This window comes from Gigantopelta aegis, chromosome 13, assembly GCF_016097555.1.
Source record: "Gigantopelta aegis isolate Gae_Host chromosome 13, Gae_host_genome, whole genome shotgun sequence".
In the NCBI taxonomy this organism is placed as follows: domain Eukaryota; kingdom Metazoa; phylum Mollusca; class Gastropoda; order Neomphalida; family Peltospiridae; genus Gigantopelta; species Gigantopelta aegis.
The window spans coordinates 12,904,844-12,921,983 of record NC_054711.1 but is presented as its reverse complement, the minus strand read 5'-3'; the positions used below and the strand labels follow the sequence as shown (position 1 = coordinate 12,921,983).

General features: G+C 34.9%; 1 protein-coding gene across 1 annotated transcript in view; it reads left to right on the top strand.

Annotated features, from left to right (window-relative positions):
- The window catches only part of LOC121387135 (receptor-type tyrosine-protein phosphatase epsilon-like), a 128,025-nt gene that overhangs the window by 4,238 nt on the left and 106,647 nt on the right, over positions 1–17,140 (top strand). Inside the window, exons 4-14 of the mRNA XM_041518159.1 lie at positions 1,031–1,174; positions 1,797–1,902; positions 9,105–9,180; positions 10,802–11,107; positions 11,827–11,914; positions 12,399–12,475; positions 13,798–13,834; positions 14,620–14,717; positions 15,799–15,924; positions 16,358–16,503; positions 17,010–17,139. Coding sequence (XP_041374093.1) covers positions 1,031–1,174; positions 1,797–1,902; positions 9,105–9,180; positions 10,802–11,107; positions 11,827–11,914; positions 12,399–12,475; positions 13,798–13,834; positions 14,620–14,717; positions 15,799–15,924; positions 16,358–16,503; positions 17,010–17,139 — 1,334 coding nt within the window. The remainder of the gene's footprint in view (positions 1–1,030; positions 1,175–1,796; positions 1,903–9,104; positions 9,181–10,801; positions 11,108–11,826; positions 11,915–12,398; positions 12,476–13,797; positions 13,835–14,619; positions 14,718–15,798; positions 15,925–16,357; positions 16,504–17,009; position 17,140) is intronic.

Genomic DNA, 17,140 nt, shown 5'->3' with positions numbered 1-17,140 from the left:
TCATTTAATCGTCATCATTAAATAAATTAGCCCATGGAGCCCATTGTTTATTAAACATTTCGTATTTGCAATTTTTATATAAAATAAATATTTCTATTTCAAACTTTTGCTTCAACAGATTTTTAACAACTTTGATTTCTAAATATATATTTTTTTTGTATCTTAGTTCCATAAATATAATATTTTATGTTAATAATTAACCAGTTAAGGAAGTTAGATTTTTCGTTATTAATAACACCAAAGATAACATTATCTTTATTGAAATTAAATATAATACCAGTCTGAGTCAATATCCAGTTTTGAACTGCAACCCATAAGTTGTGAACGATTCCGCAGGCTTAGTCTTGGCATCTTGTAACTCGTCTACGTCGAAATGGAAATGAGGCATCATTGCGAGCATTGCCGCTTTAAATACCCATCACTACCCCAATGTTCACGTGCATTCGCCAAAATCTGACCATTTCACGGGGATTTCCTGGAATTGCCACAACGTGCGTTATAAAAAAACACCCCGATATTTTGTAAAATCAAACACTTTTCGTCTTTCCCTATCACCTATGCGGTTCGTTTTGACAGAGTATATTATAAATTTATTAAATATGATTTCACTACCTAGTGACATTATTACAAATGACTAAGTAGAAACATAGACATACCTACAAACACAAACATACATACAAACGCACGCACGCACGCACACACACACACACACACACACATACACGTACACACACACACATATTGGAAGACTGATGAAATATCTATTAACAGTACTGTTATTAAGCGATTTAGGAATTCACAATACTATTGCAATATTGCTATCACTATTGCAATACTATCACAATAGTAGTTTAACTATAGCAATAATATTGCCACAATATTGCTATTGACTTTGTGTGGCGTTGTTGTTTTGTATATTTTGTAATGTCCTGGTTTGTTTTCTGTAGGTTTTAGGTGTTGTTTGTTTGAGTTTTGTTGTTGTTTCATTCTTATTGTTTCTTAAAAGAAAGAAAAATGTTATCTGATTCAGATTGCAGTAATATGACCTATGGCGACAACTGTGCAATGCTGTGTTCAGACAGACACTGTAGTAACACAGCGTCTTGTCACCATGAGACTGGCCACTGTGTTGGTGGATGTGCATCAGGATGGAAAGGAACAACCTGCTCGAAAGGTATATACTATATATCATGCATTTAGTAAGCATAGTATTTAACTAAGACCAATATATGACATTGTAATAATATGGGTTCACGGAATAACAGGTGGAGATAACTACTTCTGCCTGTGTATGTGTGTATGGTGTGAGTGTTTGGTATGGTCCGTGTGTGTGTGTGTGTGTGTGTGTGTGTGTGTGTGTGTGTGTGTGTGTGTGTGTGTGTGTGTGTGTGTGTGTGTGATGTAGAATACGACAACCATTACAAAAATACGAATGTTAACTAGAGTAGATTAAGCAATTTAATATATCTTGCCATATGCAAAGAAAGCATCAAGAGAGATATAATATTTAACGTCTTGACAGATTTGACTGCATACCACCTCTTAGGCACTGGTAGATTCTTATTTAAACAACCTGCCTCTAGTTAATGTAGAAAAATTGGCGCCATTGACAACGAGATCAAAGGTACTTGCTTGTTGTTCCTGTTGCTGTTTGTTAAGTGTTGATTTTTTATGGGGGGTTTGTGTATTTTTAGGGGGTAGGGGATTGGGTTGTCGGATCATTATACAATTAATACATGTTACATAACTAATTACTTCTCTGAATGTGTAGTAATTACAGTTTGTGTATATTGCAGTAGAGTCTGCAGCATCAACTGATTTCCCAGTCGGATCTGCAGTTGGTGGCATTGTTGCTGCATTGGTTGTGATAGCTGTGGTCATCGTTGTTATCGTATTTGTCAGGTAAATATATATATATATATACAGTCCAACCTCGTTAATCCGGACTCCGATTATCCGGAAACCCCACTTTCAGGACAGATGAGCGACAAAACGAAACGGCTACTTTACAAATTTATTCATTAGTCCGGATATTCAGCTTCCGGATACCGACTGACATAATCCAAAACAAAATGTCAAGAGTAAAGGAAATTTGCTTCATTTAACTGGTTACTGCTAAAACAACAAATCCCCTGCCTTCAATAAACGCGACCAGTTAAGACCAGTCAGGCAATCCACACACGCTCTAATGGCTGCAAGGTGTTTCACACCTCTGTTTGTTTTACACACTTATCGGTTCGGCGCATTGCGTTAGATATATATATATATATCGTTAAAAGCGTATGTTTATCTCTACATGACAGGCTTGTTTCGTGAGAGATTTGAATTGCTCTCACTCATCAGATGTAGATTTAATTAAACCTTCAACGGAAAGCTGATGACGTAATGGACTCTGTGACGTCGAGGTTACGTCACTATGCAGGTCTATAGGTGATGTGTGGTATGCGCACAGAAGGTATTTGCGTCTGTGTCGACATGTTGATACGAGTTCATTCTTGGAGTGTAGTGTGCTGGTTTCAGGTTTATACATTATGAACAGTTTTTCCTTCAGTTAGAGGTTACATCTTTTGCTCGCTGGAGAGTATGGCTTTGCTTTGGATACAATTTTCCACTTTATGGTTTATGGGGTGAATCTATCCTTCAGTGTCCAAATGTACTGATTTAGCGCTGTTGCGTTCTTCTGTGTTGCGTTTTGAAAACTGCTCGTGTGCGCGGTATATCTCGTTTTAAATGTGTTCTCGGTCAAACCAACGTATGTTTCTTCCTTGTTGTCATCGAGTGTATTAACGGTAGCTTGATATATTACTCCTTTCTGCAAGCATTAACACTCAAGTGGACATTCAGCTCTTCGTCTACGGTTGCATTCTCTGGAGGGAACGGCGTCTTTGTCTCTGTGTTGTTGAAGTAGAGTTTTGTTATGCACTGAAATTATTTTCCCAACATTAGGCATGCAGCTATAGCTAATTTTAACGGTGTTTCGATTTATAATTTTGTGGAGAGGGTTGCTATTGGGAAAGCACTCATCGAGTAATCTGAGGAACTGGTGACCTACGTTGGTTTTCACGTTGGAGCTATATGGTGGGTTGTACCAGGTGATGTTCCTATTGCGGTTGTTTCTGCGTCTGTTGTTTTCTGCTGTCAATGAAGAAAAATGTCAAGAATTGTTCACTCAGTGTCTGAGTCGTCATCGGTGTGTTTTCTTTTATTGATGTTCATGGAATTATTCGTTGGTGAAAAGTTTAAGTTTATATTAAATGTGCCTCCATAAATCATCGCTCCACTGAATAATCCGGTTGACAGTTCATTCAAGTTGTCTACGTGAGGAAACGGTGCATGCGACGGCATTGTTGCTAAAGTCGACGACAGTCACTTTTCGCACCCTTGTTTTGGCTTCGTACACAATAAATATAGCATATCTTACCGTAATTTCACTAGAAATCCATATTTCGTAAAAGGTGCAATTTTTTAATCACAAGATTTTGTACAAACACATCCACGTGCATTAGTAATGTTAAAAAAAAAAAAAAAAAAATTCAATAGCAATTTTACATTGGAATTTTTCCAAAAAGGAAACGTCATGTACCCAGTTTATGGTTATTGTAAGGAGATGCAAAGTGACGTCATTGGAATAGTGACGTCATTTAAATTCAAAATTAGCTGTATTATTACAATGCTGCGCCACATTAAAATAAAAACTAGTCTACTAACCTTGACCCCTGTCAAATTCCTATAACAAGCAGACAACGCTGTTTACAGGTCGGTACTTGATTAATTTGAAGTTTTGAAAGATGAAAGAAATAAAAGGTACCTTTTGTCAAATATATCATATCACAAAATTACGGTTGGAGATGTTTTATTTATTGAAAAAGAATAAGAATTGTGTACGATGTAACGAAGCCAAAACAAGGGTCCAAAAAATGACTGTCGTCGACCTTAGCTATACTGGATTAAAAGCTCGTTGGTTAGTAGTGTTCCCATCTCAAGTTTTGGTATCGCGCTGATTACATTGTAAATATTTGTTACCGTTTTCGTCTGTTTTCAGTTCAAATGTTCAACAAAATAGCGTTTTAAACAAACAAAGCACAAACTTTGTTTACATATCGCGAAGGGCATTCCCGGTAACCATGTGCTATAAATAGTAGCGTTGAATACGGTATAGTTTCGGCAGTTGAGTTGAATACGGAAAAGTGTATTTCATTTTTATATCCAGGACTGTATTTATATAGTAAGATTTAATGGGTATGTAATAAAAATATGTATGGGCTGTTGTTTGCAGCTGTCGAGTTTTTTTATTCAAATGAAAACGTATTGTTCAATCTGCCCGCCTCCATTAGTAGATCTGATGGCAGGATCTAGATCGATCAATCTAAGATAGACACTCGCCATTGAGCTATTTCTTGTCCCAGCCAGCGCCCCACAACCTGTGTAATAAATACCATGATATGTAGTAGCTTGTCTGTGAGATGATGCATATACAAGATCCCTTACTGCTAATCAAAATGAATAGATCATGGAATAACTACAGCGGGTTTCCTTTCATATGTTCAACATAAATACAAATGTGTTGAGTACGTCGTTAAATACAATAGTCCTTTCTTTTATTATGTTACAACCCAGACTCATTGTAAAAAAAAAAAAAAAAAAAAAAAAAAAACAACCTTACAAAGAAGCATATGTGTTCAGATAACCCTACAATTTTTGACTGATAAGAATTAATGTAAACCGGTTACGTTCCTACTATCGATTACAATTTTTAAAAGCTATGATTAAACTATTAACTGTAATTGTACTTTTCGTTTCAATGATGCATTGGATATAAATATCTTGGTGTTTTTCGTTTGCTTTCATGTTATAAAAGCAGATATTGAAAGATACGATTATCGATTTGTCGGATCTATCCCGTTGAACATGACAATTGTGTTTAAAGTATTTATTCCAGTCCCTCATTTACATGACAGACAACTCATGCTGAGGAAAAAACATGAGTCGTGGACAGTGCCAGTACATGACATAATTATTAGATTTTAAGTAAACGTTCATATTAAACTATACATATCATGTAAACAAAACAAGACAAATAATAATAATAATAAAAAAGAAGAAACAAAACAGAAAAGACTTGACACACACACACACAAACACACACACACGCTCATTCGCTCACTAACTCACATACACATGTATGTAAACGTAGTTACTGTTAAAAAAACACCTTTATATTTCATATATATATATATGCATGGTAATTTAAAAAATATTAATTTCCTGTGCAGTCTTGTAAAGTTCTGCGATCCTATTTTACTAACATTTCATGTTTTAACGTTTGAACTGTTGGTGTGGGGGGGGAGGAAGGTGTAACATACTTATAAGTAAATAAATAACCGAATACTTGAATTATCAAGTTATGTTTTCAAAGAGATAATGGTACATGGACCACTTATTAAATAATTTATTGATACTGTTGTTACTGATGTGGATATGTTTTTCTACAATGTATCTTTGTTTAATTTCACATTTAAAACGTGTAATGTCTAGCTGTATCTTTTGGACATCGATATATAAAATATTTTGCTGAAAGTAATAAGAGATCAAACACGGTGTCTGTCCTAAGGTGCTTCTTATGTCCGAATATAACAAGTTCAAGACAGAGTTTTAGGTTACTTATATGATTACAAGATGCCAATAACCAATTTAAAAATGTATTCCACAATTCTTGAACAATATCACATTCCCAAACGAGATGTATTATAGATTCTTTACTTTTATGACAAAAGCTGCATGCTTCACCATCAACAAGTTTCAACTTATAGGCAAATGTGTTAGTTGTCAATAGTCTGTGTACTATTCTATATTGGAACCATCTTAACTTTGTGTCCTGCGTGGTTATAAATGGTTTTAGATAAATAGTAGACCAGTTAAGCTCCATGGTGAAATGATATTGCCAGTTTGCCATGGCAGTATTTCGATTATCAGAAAACATTAATGTATAATAACATAATTTGGAGCCTTTCAGGACTTTAAGTATGACCTGAGTGAATTAATGACTCCGTAGTATTCTAAAAAAAACCCACACATTTAATTCGTATAGTTCATTAAATTCTTTTAAGTTACGAAATTCACCTTTTTCATTAACAAAATCGGAAATCTGAGAAATACCCTTTTCTAACCACTTCCGTTTTAAAAACTCTTCTTTTTTTTTTTTTTTTTTTTTTATATGGGAATTGTAAAAAACTGGTTCTGATAAAAAAAAGTCTACACACGTTGTTACATTAATGGCTACAGAGAAATAATAAAAAGGCACTAATACAATATTTCCAAAATAAACTATTTATATTTTTAATGCATAGCTTTGAAAAATAATTTCCAAATAAAGCTAGATTACGAAGTTGCAGGAAACATACAAATATAATTGGTTTCCATTTAGGATCTTTTGTCTCTTTTGTCTCTAGGTTTCGTATTCATGTACTCTTCAAAGCTTTAACATAGCTAAATATATATATCATTCCAAGACCTCCCTCTTTAACAGGTTTGCACAGAGTTGTTCTTTTTATTTTATCTGGTTTTTGGTTTCATACGATCTTGCACAGTATACTGTTTAATTCTTTCTGAAATGATTCAGACGGATTTGGTAATGTTAATAATAAATCGCTAAGTTTAGATATTAAAAGTGCCTTTATTGCAGCTATTTTACCTAATGGTGTCAATAGTATTTTCATCCATGTATTTATGATTTGTTTCATTTCAAACAATTTAGACTCATAATTAAGCTTGACCATTTTACTGAGGTCAGTACTAAAAACAATTCCAAGTTCTTTAAAAGAAGTAGGGTTCCATTTTGGATTGAGATTTTGTAAGTATCTTACAGAGCTACGGTATTTCTAAGAGAACCAATCCATATCACTTCAGATGTATCATAATTAATGTTTAGTCCAGATAATTCTGCAAACGTGTTCAATGTATTAATAGTTTCTTAAAAGATGTTCTACTGCCATCAAGTACAAAATATGTGTCATCAGCGTACTGTGAAATAATATATTCTTTGTTACCTACTGTAATACCTTTAATCTTTTTTGTTCGTATGAGACCTTCAAGAACTTCTACACACAGAAGGAATATGTATGGAGACAATGGATATCCTTGCCTGCATCCTCTATACATTTGAAAAGAAGAAGACAGATTTCCATTAACGATAGCACTCGATTTAATATTTTTATAAAAGCAGAAACCCATCGTTTAATATGTTCCCCAAATAAAAATAAAAAATCAAGAGTCTTATGTATAAATGACCATGAGATTGAATCAAATGTTTTCTCAAAATCTATTCGTAATAACATTCCAGGGACATTATGAATTTCGGTACAGTATAACAGGTCATACACAATTGTATTATTGTCTCCAATGTATCGATTTGACATAAACCAGTTTTATCTTCGTTAATAAGAAAATGGAGTACCCGTTTTAATCTTTCAGATATACAAACAGATGCTAATTTATAGGTAACATTTAGAAGATAAATTGGTCGCCACTTCGTAAGAAAGCTTTTCAGTTTATCACCTTTTGGTATACAAGTTATCACTCCTAGTTTCTGCGTAACCGATAATTCCCCATTAATAAATTCATAATTAAGAGATCTAATAACGAAATAACCTATGTCTTTCCAGAAAAATTTAAAGAATTCCGTAGTAAAGCCGCCAGACCCTGGACTTTTATTATTACTAGTATATTTAAGAGGGTTGGATAGTTCGTCATAAGTTAGCAAACCTCCCAAGGAATCAGCTTGTTCTTTTCTAAGTTTATTTAAATCATGATCTGAGAGTAAATCATTTAAATCCGTATGAACTATCGTATCTTCTTTGGATAAATATAGGTTCTGATAAAAGTGTTTTGTTTCTTCCCCAATATGTTTTTTATCTGTAACTACTGAGCCATCTTGTTTTTCAATTTGGGACATGGATTTATTAATACAATTTCTATTTTCTAAATTACAAAAAATAGCTAGTGATTCTTTCACCATCAGTTATCCATTTAGCTCTTGATCTGACGTAAACACCTTCCATTTTCTTTTGACCCAATAGGTCTCTTTCTTTTTAAAATGTATAGTATCAAAATCTTGACAATTACTATTTTCTAAATTCCATATTTCTTTGATTAACTGCTCTTCTCGTTTATTATATCCTTTTTTTTTAAATATGATGAATACGAAATTGTCTTTCCTCTAATTTTCATAAGTAAAACTTCTAAAAATAGGTGATCGTTAATTTGAAAATCGATTTCCTCCAATGAAATAGTTTCTATAGCATCCATGTTATACACTAAAGCTGCATATTGTGATTTAACATTCGAGATAATCTTTTTAGTTGTCGCTATATACGTTTTATTTTGTAATAATGAGTTATTAAATTTCCAATAGCTATTACGGTGTTCACTGAATTCGAAAGTAAGACTAATCATGGAATGATCGGTTCTATACCCACAGTGTGTTTTTGAATATGTCACATCAGAGTACAGCGAGTCTGATATCAAGAAAAAATATAATCGGGCTTGTTTTAATGGGGTGTTTCTCCTCCATCTAACATTTTGCAATGCAGGGTTATGGTGTCTTCAGATATCTATTAAGTCTAAGTTACCTATCATCTTCAGTACTTCATCGCGGGCTTTCAGATTATTAATATTTACCTAATTGTATGTATCGATATCTGGGTTTAGAACAAGATTCCAGTCCCCAACCCGTACATAGTGTTCATTATTAAGTAACATCATATGTTGGGAAATTAACTTGTAAAAATCAGGATTATCAGAATTGGGACCATATAAATTGCAAATAGTTAAGTCCAGTATTAGTAAATTCCCTGTTGTGTCTCAAAACATTTTATGTACTTTGCAATCGAGATTGTTATTTAAGAGTATTGCAACTCCACGAGACTGGTTGTTATTAGAATTTAAAAAAACCCATTCAAATCCCCATTCTGCGCGTATAAGAATCTCTTTTTCTAGCGTAAAATGTGTGTCTTGAAGAAAGTAGATAGAAAAACATTTTAATCTCAAAATGACAATGCCAATTGGTGGATGGTCATAATCAATTTGAACTTTATATTTCATTTCAGGAGACGAAAACTGAACACAAAAGATCACACGGAGCATAGACCTGTTCCAGAAAAGACAGAAAACACTCTAGGTAAAGTTAAAAATGTGTTTGTTACAGACACCACTAAGGCACATTGATTTATTAATCATCAGCTATTAGCTGTCAAAGATTTGGTGATTTTGACGTGTAACCTTAGAGAGGAAACCAGCTACATTTTCTATTAGTAGGATAGCACACACCACGTCCTTTGATATGCCAGTCGCGGTGTACTGGCTATAACGAGAAATATCCCAATTGCCCCTCCGACGGGGATCAATCCCAGACCGATCGCGTCAGGTGAGCGCTTTACAACTGGCCAATATCCTGCCCCTACATACGAGGTATGTTTCCTCGATATTTATATTCACTAGATACCTCTGAACCAGAAAACCACTGTCATTGTCAAAACAAACTCATATTTCTGCACAAGACAGAGCCCGCAGATGTTTTTTAATAAGATACTGTCACCTGCTTTAAGGAATCCCTCTTTCATTGATAAAATGACAACTAATTAATCTACAGTACAAATACGCATTGTCCGTCTTACTTCATCTGAATAAACGTCATTCCTAAACTTGCCTTGACAAAGCTGTATCCCTGTATCCACATAACATAAAAAGTAGCTATAGTTCATCGGGGCGAGATTTGGCTCAGTCGGTTGAGCGCTCGCCTAACGTGCTTGCATCGCAGGATTGAACAACCTCAGTGGATCCATTCAACTGAATAGTTTTTTCTCGTGCCAGCCAGTGCACCACAGCTGGTGAAAGTATGTGGTATGTGCTTTCTTGGCTGTGGGAAAGTGCATATAAAAGATCCCTATATGTCACTATATGTCAAAATTACCAAATGTTTTAATCAATGTCCTCCAGTGGTGTCATTAAACAAAACAAACTTTAACTTTTAACTTGCTTACTTCACTTGAATGAACGTCATTCCTACAATTGCCTTGACAATACTGTATTCCTGCACATAACATGGAAAGTAGCTGCCACTACGATATAGTTCTATGTTGCTACACCATAAATCATTGTCATTGTCAAATACGAGAACGCGTGCCTCTGCTGGTTTTACCTCTCACAGCTTGCTGATAATATACACGTAAATACGAAGCTACGAACCAAGCGTTGAGTTACGTTGGGATATCTTGTTTTATTTATGTTGTTATATTTCAAAACAAAGAACGTACACTCAGGAACTAAGCAATCCACCAATTCCAACATGAACCGGGCCCAGTTTATATAATAACGGGATTCGAACAAACTGCACAGATTCGAATGACATTTGGGCTTAAGTGGGCAGGCGAATTGAATGGTTAAGACAGCAAGCGAGTACACCAATAAAATATGTTTTTATTGTGGTTTTCATAATATATTTGATGATAGTTTTGTATCTTTGGTTACATTTGGGCGGATTACACGTCAGTTTCCTCGACCCCATCCCTCCCTATCTTCCTTTCGAGTGTGCAGCACACAAAAACAGGTGATGCTTTTACCTCGGCTTCTGATTCCGCTTCTTATTACTTCTACGTTAATATGATTTAGGAAAATATCTAAGCTTTTTAATATTAGTTCCATTATAAAAATGAACAATACTGAACAATACTGAAAACATTCTACAAACGACAGTACATATGTAACAAACAAAACCGATACACTTTTAAATAATTTTTCATAAAAGGCACATGGTGCAGCTGAAGGACCTATCTACGCCAATGTTGAACCATCTGCAAGAATTTCAACTGAAACCCTTGACATAGACGAGACAAACGTCAGTGATGTAGTGCCGGTAGTTGATAGAGGAGAACCTGCAGGGGAACAGACAGATGAGGAGGAGGAGGTCCAGGATTCTAACACGTATTACAATGCTGATCAACCAGCTCCTCTTCCGTTCAATCTGCCAGAAGAAGGCTTTCACATCTCAGAACTTGAAGGTATCATAGAGAACATCAGGAGACAGCCTGGAGAATTTGCAGCAGAATATCTCGTAAGACATTTTCATTTCTATTTTGTCTTTTTGCTTTTGATGACGGTGATGATGGAGTGGGTGTTGGTGCTGGTGGAGGAAATGATGTTTCTGTTTGTTGTTTTTGTGTTGTTGCTTTGTGTAATATTGTTTTGGTTATATTATCAGGTGACAGCAACAATAAAAATGTTTACCGCAACAAACAAATCATTTCCTTGTTTGCTAGAATGTGTTTTTGTGCGTGTATATGCCTATCAACATTCTATCTTTATTGCTGTCTACACGACATTTTGTGTAGACTGCATGCTTCCTTCTGCATGAAAGCATGTATGTATGGGCTGTGTTAGTTGGATATGTGTATTTATGCATGTGCCCATGTGTGTGGTATGTGTGCGTGTTTTTGTGCTCTGGCTGTGTCTGTGTGTATATGTGTGTCTCTGTTAGTAACTCTCTGTGCTTGACATCCAATAGCGTGTGTGCGTGTATAGCCGTGTTTATGTTATGTTCGTCTGTCCTCTTGTCTAATACACACACATAAACACACACACACACACACACACACACACACACACACACACACACGTATGCGTGTGTGTGTGTGTGTGTATGTGTATGTGTGCGTGTATGTGTGGGTGTGGGTGTGGGTGTGCGTGCATTATCACTCTTGTCTTTTCCTCGGGCTGCAGTTGCCGAACAGAAAGAACATGGTAACATTGCTAAAGCATTTATTATTATTTCAGAAACTACCAAGTGGGTTCAAGCATCCATACACCGATTCACAGATACAAGAAAACAGATGCAAGAACAGATTTGCTGGTTACTACCCCTGTGAGTTCATTCTCGCAATCACGAACAAACAAACACCTTGCTTTAATATTTGACGTATGTCGTAGCTTGTGCTTCTATACAATCGTCTGGCCAAAAGAGTCTTGAGATTAGATATAATTCCAAGAGTGTTCGATGTTAGTGTGTCATCAAAATGACAGATTTGTTCTGCTTGTATATTAAATAAGTGGTAAATGGAAATACAATTCATGATAGATTAACATTAACATTACTTTCATTCATTTCATGTTTCACAGTTTGTTCATAGATAGATAGATAGATAGAGATATATATAATAGATAGATAGATAGATAGATAGATAGATAGATAGATAGATAGATATATATACATATAGATATAGATCTAGATCTAGATCTAGATATAGATAGATAGATAGACATTATTGAAATAAATTAATAATATTTAATTCTACTTTGGCTTTGACCATGCTTGGAGTATTCCATCATTATTTTTCTGTTGATTCCAGATAACAATAATCGTGTGAAACTATCTTTGCTGCCAAACATACCACACTCTGACTACATCAACGCCAGTTACGTCGATGTAAGTATGGACAATCTCAGCGTAGCTAATGCTGGCTTGTATACACATTCTTGTTACAAACCCATATATATACTAGTATGTATACTTAGTGCATGTTGTCAGGTTTATTAAGAACATATAGCTTGAATAATGTATTGCAGAGTAGAGATACACGTTTGTATCACAATGGAATATTTGACCATTTCCGATCAGATAATTATACTACTGTATACTAGTTGCATTCTGTGGGTTTCAGAACCTAACACTTGTATCCAATATATTTTTTGCTTATAATATATGCTCCGAGACCTCCTCATTAGCTATGAGTCCGTAAGGGCTTGTTTACCGTGGTGTATATAGCTATATTATTAGGGGACACTGAGAGAATAGAATGCAGAGCGGTTATGTAGAGAGAGAGAGAGAGAGAGAGAGAGAGAGAGAGAGAGAGATTAGAGAGAGAGAGAGAGAGAGAGCGAAAAGGTCAAGCCAGAGACTTCACTACAGGGTAGACACATTACCAGTGAGTGTTTTGGGGTATCATCAATATCACATATTAGGAATAAAAATTGTATTATGCAAGCATCTTTCTATTCCGAATATATGATATTGATGATACCGAAACACACGAGGGTAATAATCTCTTTATCATATTTCAAGCATAATACAACGCGTTGTTGTAAACTGTACACGCAACTTTAATTCCAGTCCGCCATTACTATATATTCAAATGACGTAAGAATATGTGGTGCAGTGTCTTTTTGAATGGAAATGACGTCAAACTCGAATGACGTCATTTGGTTGTCCTTACATCAAAATAAACTAGTGCACAACGTTTTTTGTTATTGTTGTTTATGTTTTGTTGTTTTTTTTTGGTTTGGTTTTTTTTTTTTTTTTTACCTACATATTGGAGGATGGGTTACATTTTTTTGTTTTTTTTATCGCTANGGACAGCTTTCAGTGTAAAATTGTTATTGAAATGTTTTTATTTGATGACTATGAATGCATACGTCAATTATGGAGTGTCACCCTGGTACGTTTGCTTAAATGGCGATAAACCTAGTGTCGTGACCTCGATTAATTTACATCTAATTTGCAAAGTTATCAAATTCGTAAAGTATGTGATCAGAAAAATAACACATACTTTGACGGCACTGAAAATGTGTATCATGATGTATCCATGGTGCTTCTGTAAATTACGTATTGTTGAATTTTAAATCTGCAACTGTTTAGGCATTTGAAACGTGTATATTATATTTGAAATTTATTTCAGCTCACATGCATCATTTCCTCTGTGTACTATACAACTATTGATTCACATTGAATTCCTAATTTCATTCTTTCAGGCATACGGAAAGCCGAATTATTTTATTGCTTCACAAGGTATTGAAATATACAATAGATATGCATTAATAATAATAAAACGTTGCTTAAAATATCAAATTGTAGCACTGCCTCTCAATAAAACTGAGACAAGAAACACATTGGCAATTATTCTGTGTAAAAATGACTGTCTTTACAAATTGGCTGTAATAAACATTAATATTATTTCTACATCAAAATGTTGTGGTATGTCTTGCAATAAATATTGAATTATTGAGAAGGTTGTTTCAAAAAGAATGATAATCAATAGAAGAATCACTCTAAGTTTATCTTTTCTGATTCCATTTCAGTTTTAAAAAGCTGTTCAGTTTTATTTACCGGAGTTTTATTTGTGATAGTCATCGTCAATGAGACCAATGAGTTGTTCTTTTTTGTAACTCAAGGGCGGGACGTAGTCCAGTGGTAAAGCGTTCACCTGATGTGCAGTCGTTCTAGGATCGATCCCCGTCGTTGGACCCATTGTACTATTTCTAGCCGGTGCACCACGACTGGTATATCAAATGCCGTGGTATGTGCTATCCTACCTGCGGGATGGTGCATATAACAGATCCCTTGATACTAATGGAAACAATTAGCGGGTTTCCACTAAGACTACGTGTTAAAATCGCCAAATGTTTGGTATCCAATAGCCGTTGATTAAAACATCAATATGATCTAGTAGTGTCGTTAGAACAAACTTTAACTTTGATCAGTTTCTTGTTACATATGCTGCACATCGTATATTCGTTAAGACAATGACCCAAAACAAAACCTGATAACAATTGATCATTTATTTTATATTTCAGCTCCAAACAAAGTGACTTTACCAGATTTCTGGAGAATGATCTGGGAACAGGACTGTGGACAAATAGTCATGTTGACAAACCTGATGGAGGCTGGAAAGGTTTGTATTTGCTGATTGTTCTGGCAAGATGTTTTACTCTCTATTTGTGTTTAATGGTACATTTGAAACTTTCATGTCTACCATATGGTGATTTCCTTATTTCGTTGCCAAAGAGTGAGGACATTTACTGCCGTCATTTAAACCACTGCTACTCATAAAGCAACAAGAGCTCTGGTATATAAATATTTTCTTTCCATAAACAGAAACAAAGTATATACCGCGATATGGCGCATCACTGACCAAAATGATGTCTGATGCAATATCCTATTTTCACCTTGTCCATGTATTTAATTTGTTTCGGTAAAAGTTTTGTACGTTTCAACTATAGACATGATGTCTGTAGGCATAAAGGCTGCCACCGGTGGGGCATGATGTGATAAACTTTCATGTACATTTGATATCATCACTGTTTTTACAGTGATTCATAGCTGTTTGGGTTTACTAAACTAGTCTTGGGAGTGGCAGTATACTACGTGTATTGCACTAAGGGATGAAACATTCTGCTATCTGATGGTAGATCGTGGAAGCAATAACGACTTTTCCAAATATTGTTTTGCCTTGTGTGCAGAGATGTGAATAAAGTGTTTTTCATTCTGATTGACAAGGAGAAAACACCTGATTCCACCGACGTCTATTACTTCTGCAATCCATTATAGCATCTCCATCGAGTGCTCTATCACTAAACTATACACCGCCTCACATTTGGGATAGCGTGGATTTCATTTTACGAATCTATGAAAACAAGATTCATAAACTATTTACACCTTCTGCAGTTTGTTCTTTGGCTCTAATGAGTCAGTCCAATGAGGTCATTAAAATAATCATTTTTAATTTAAGAATTGATAATATTATAGTGATACAATATGCAGTCAAATTCATTTAATCGCATACTATGTTTCTGTCGTTTAATACTAAAATAGTTCAAATTATATAGCATAATCGAATAGTTGTATAAGCATACATATATGTTATTTGCATGTGAAAACCAGAACAAAAAGTTCCATTATACTTCTATTCACCAAAATATGGGGTAATAATACGTTTCATTGGCATACACTAGATATAATATTTTTTCCTTCAGCATAAATGCGAGCCCTATTGGAAGGATTCGGGGTCAATGAATGTTGGGTATTTTTACGTTGCGGTCACAGAAATTACCGAACGAGCAGACTACGTCATCAGAAAGATAGAAGTCACCCAGAAGAAGGTAAACTCAGCTTAGGTAAAGACATTCAGTATTTACTATGGATACACTAGCATTTAATATTGTTAAAATAAAACGTGTATGTGCAATGTCTAATCAGTATACATGCATGGTTTAAGATTTGATAATCAAAAAGGTTAAATTTAGTTCCTAACTGGTCTGTTTTCCTGCTGAGTTCTTTATAAAGAACCAATATATTAATATATAGATCTCAGAAAGCATACTGTTAGTCTATTTTACATAAAACCATAACCTATCAAGATCTACATGTATATAGTTCTATCTCTTCTAATGTCAAATTTATTTATTAGAAAAACAAATTAGTGATCGACTATGTGTATAATTTCATGCTTTGTGCAGAACAGACTTTGACGATAGTAACAGTATTGCTGTTAAGATTTATTTGTGGAATATTTATTTTGTGATTATTTTTCAGTCTAAGAAGTGCAAGACGTTTGACCATTACCACTTCACATCATGGCCTGACCACGGAGTACCTAAAGTGTTGGACTTACTGGAATTCTTCTGGTTGACAAGAGAGACTTCCCCATCCCGCCCTGGTCCTGTTCTGGTTCACTGCAGGTAATAGCTGCGGAGTATAAGGCTCACCCCTTATTTAACGCTACGATGTCACTGAAAAAGAAAAGAAAAAAACATTTTGGGATTAGCTGGAATTGCATTATTCAACATCGGTCATAAACATTTTGCACAAAGAGATGGACATTTAATAATACAGATGGCTAATATATATATATATATAGATATATATATATATATATAAACTTACGATACACTTAAGTTATTAGGACTATGTACCAATTAAGAGAGATAAATTACACATATTGTTATCCTTTAATACATATTCAGTATGTTTTATGTATGCATGAAAACAAACCCAATTCCAAACAATTATCACGTGCATTTCGTCACCATGACTGTAGAAATAATTACAGGTGGGGTTTTTTTGTGGGTTTTTTTTTTTTTTGGGGGGGGGGGGGGGGTGGTGGTGTTTTTTTGTCTTATAAACGACCATTGGAACAGTACAGTTGGGTCGATCACTAATTCAATATGAACTTATTTTGCACCAGTGCTGGGATCGGCAGAACTGGGACGTACATTGCTCTACATATCCTGACAGACGAGATGAACAAAACTGGAAGAATCAACATACTGGATGTGATGACCAAGATCAGAGATCAAAGGAAAAACATGGTTCAGA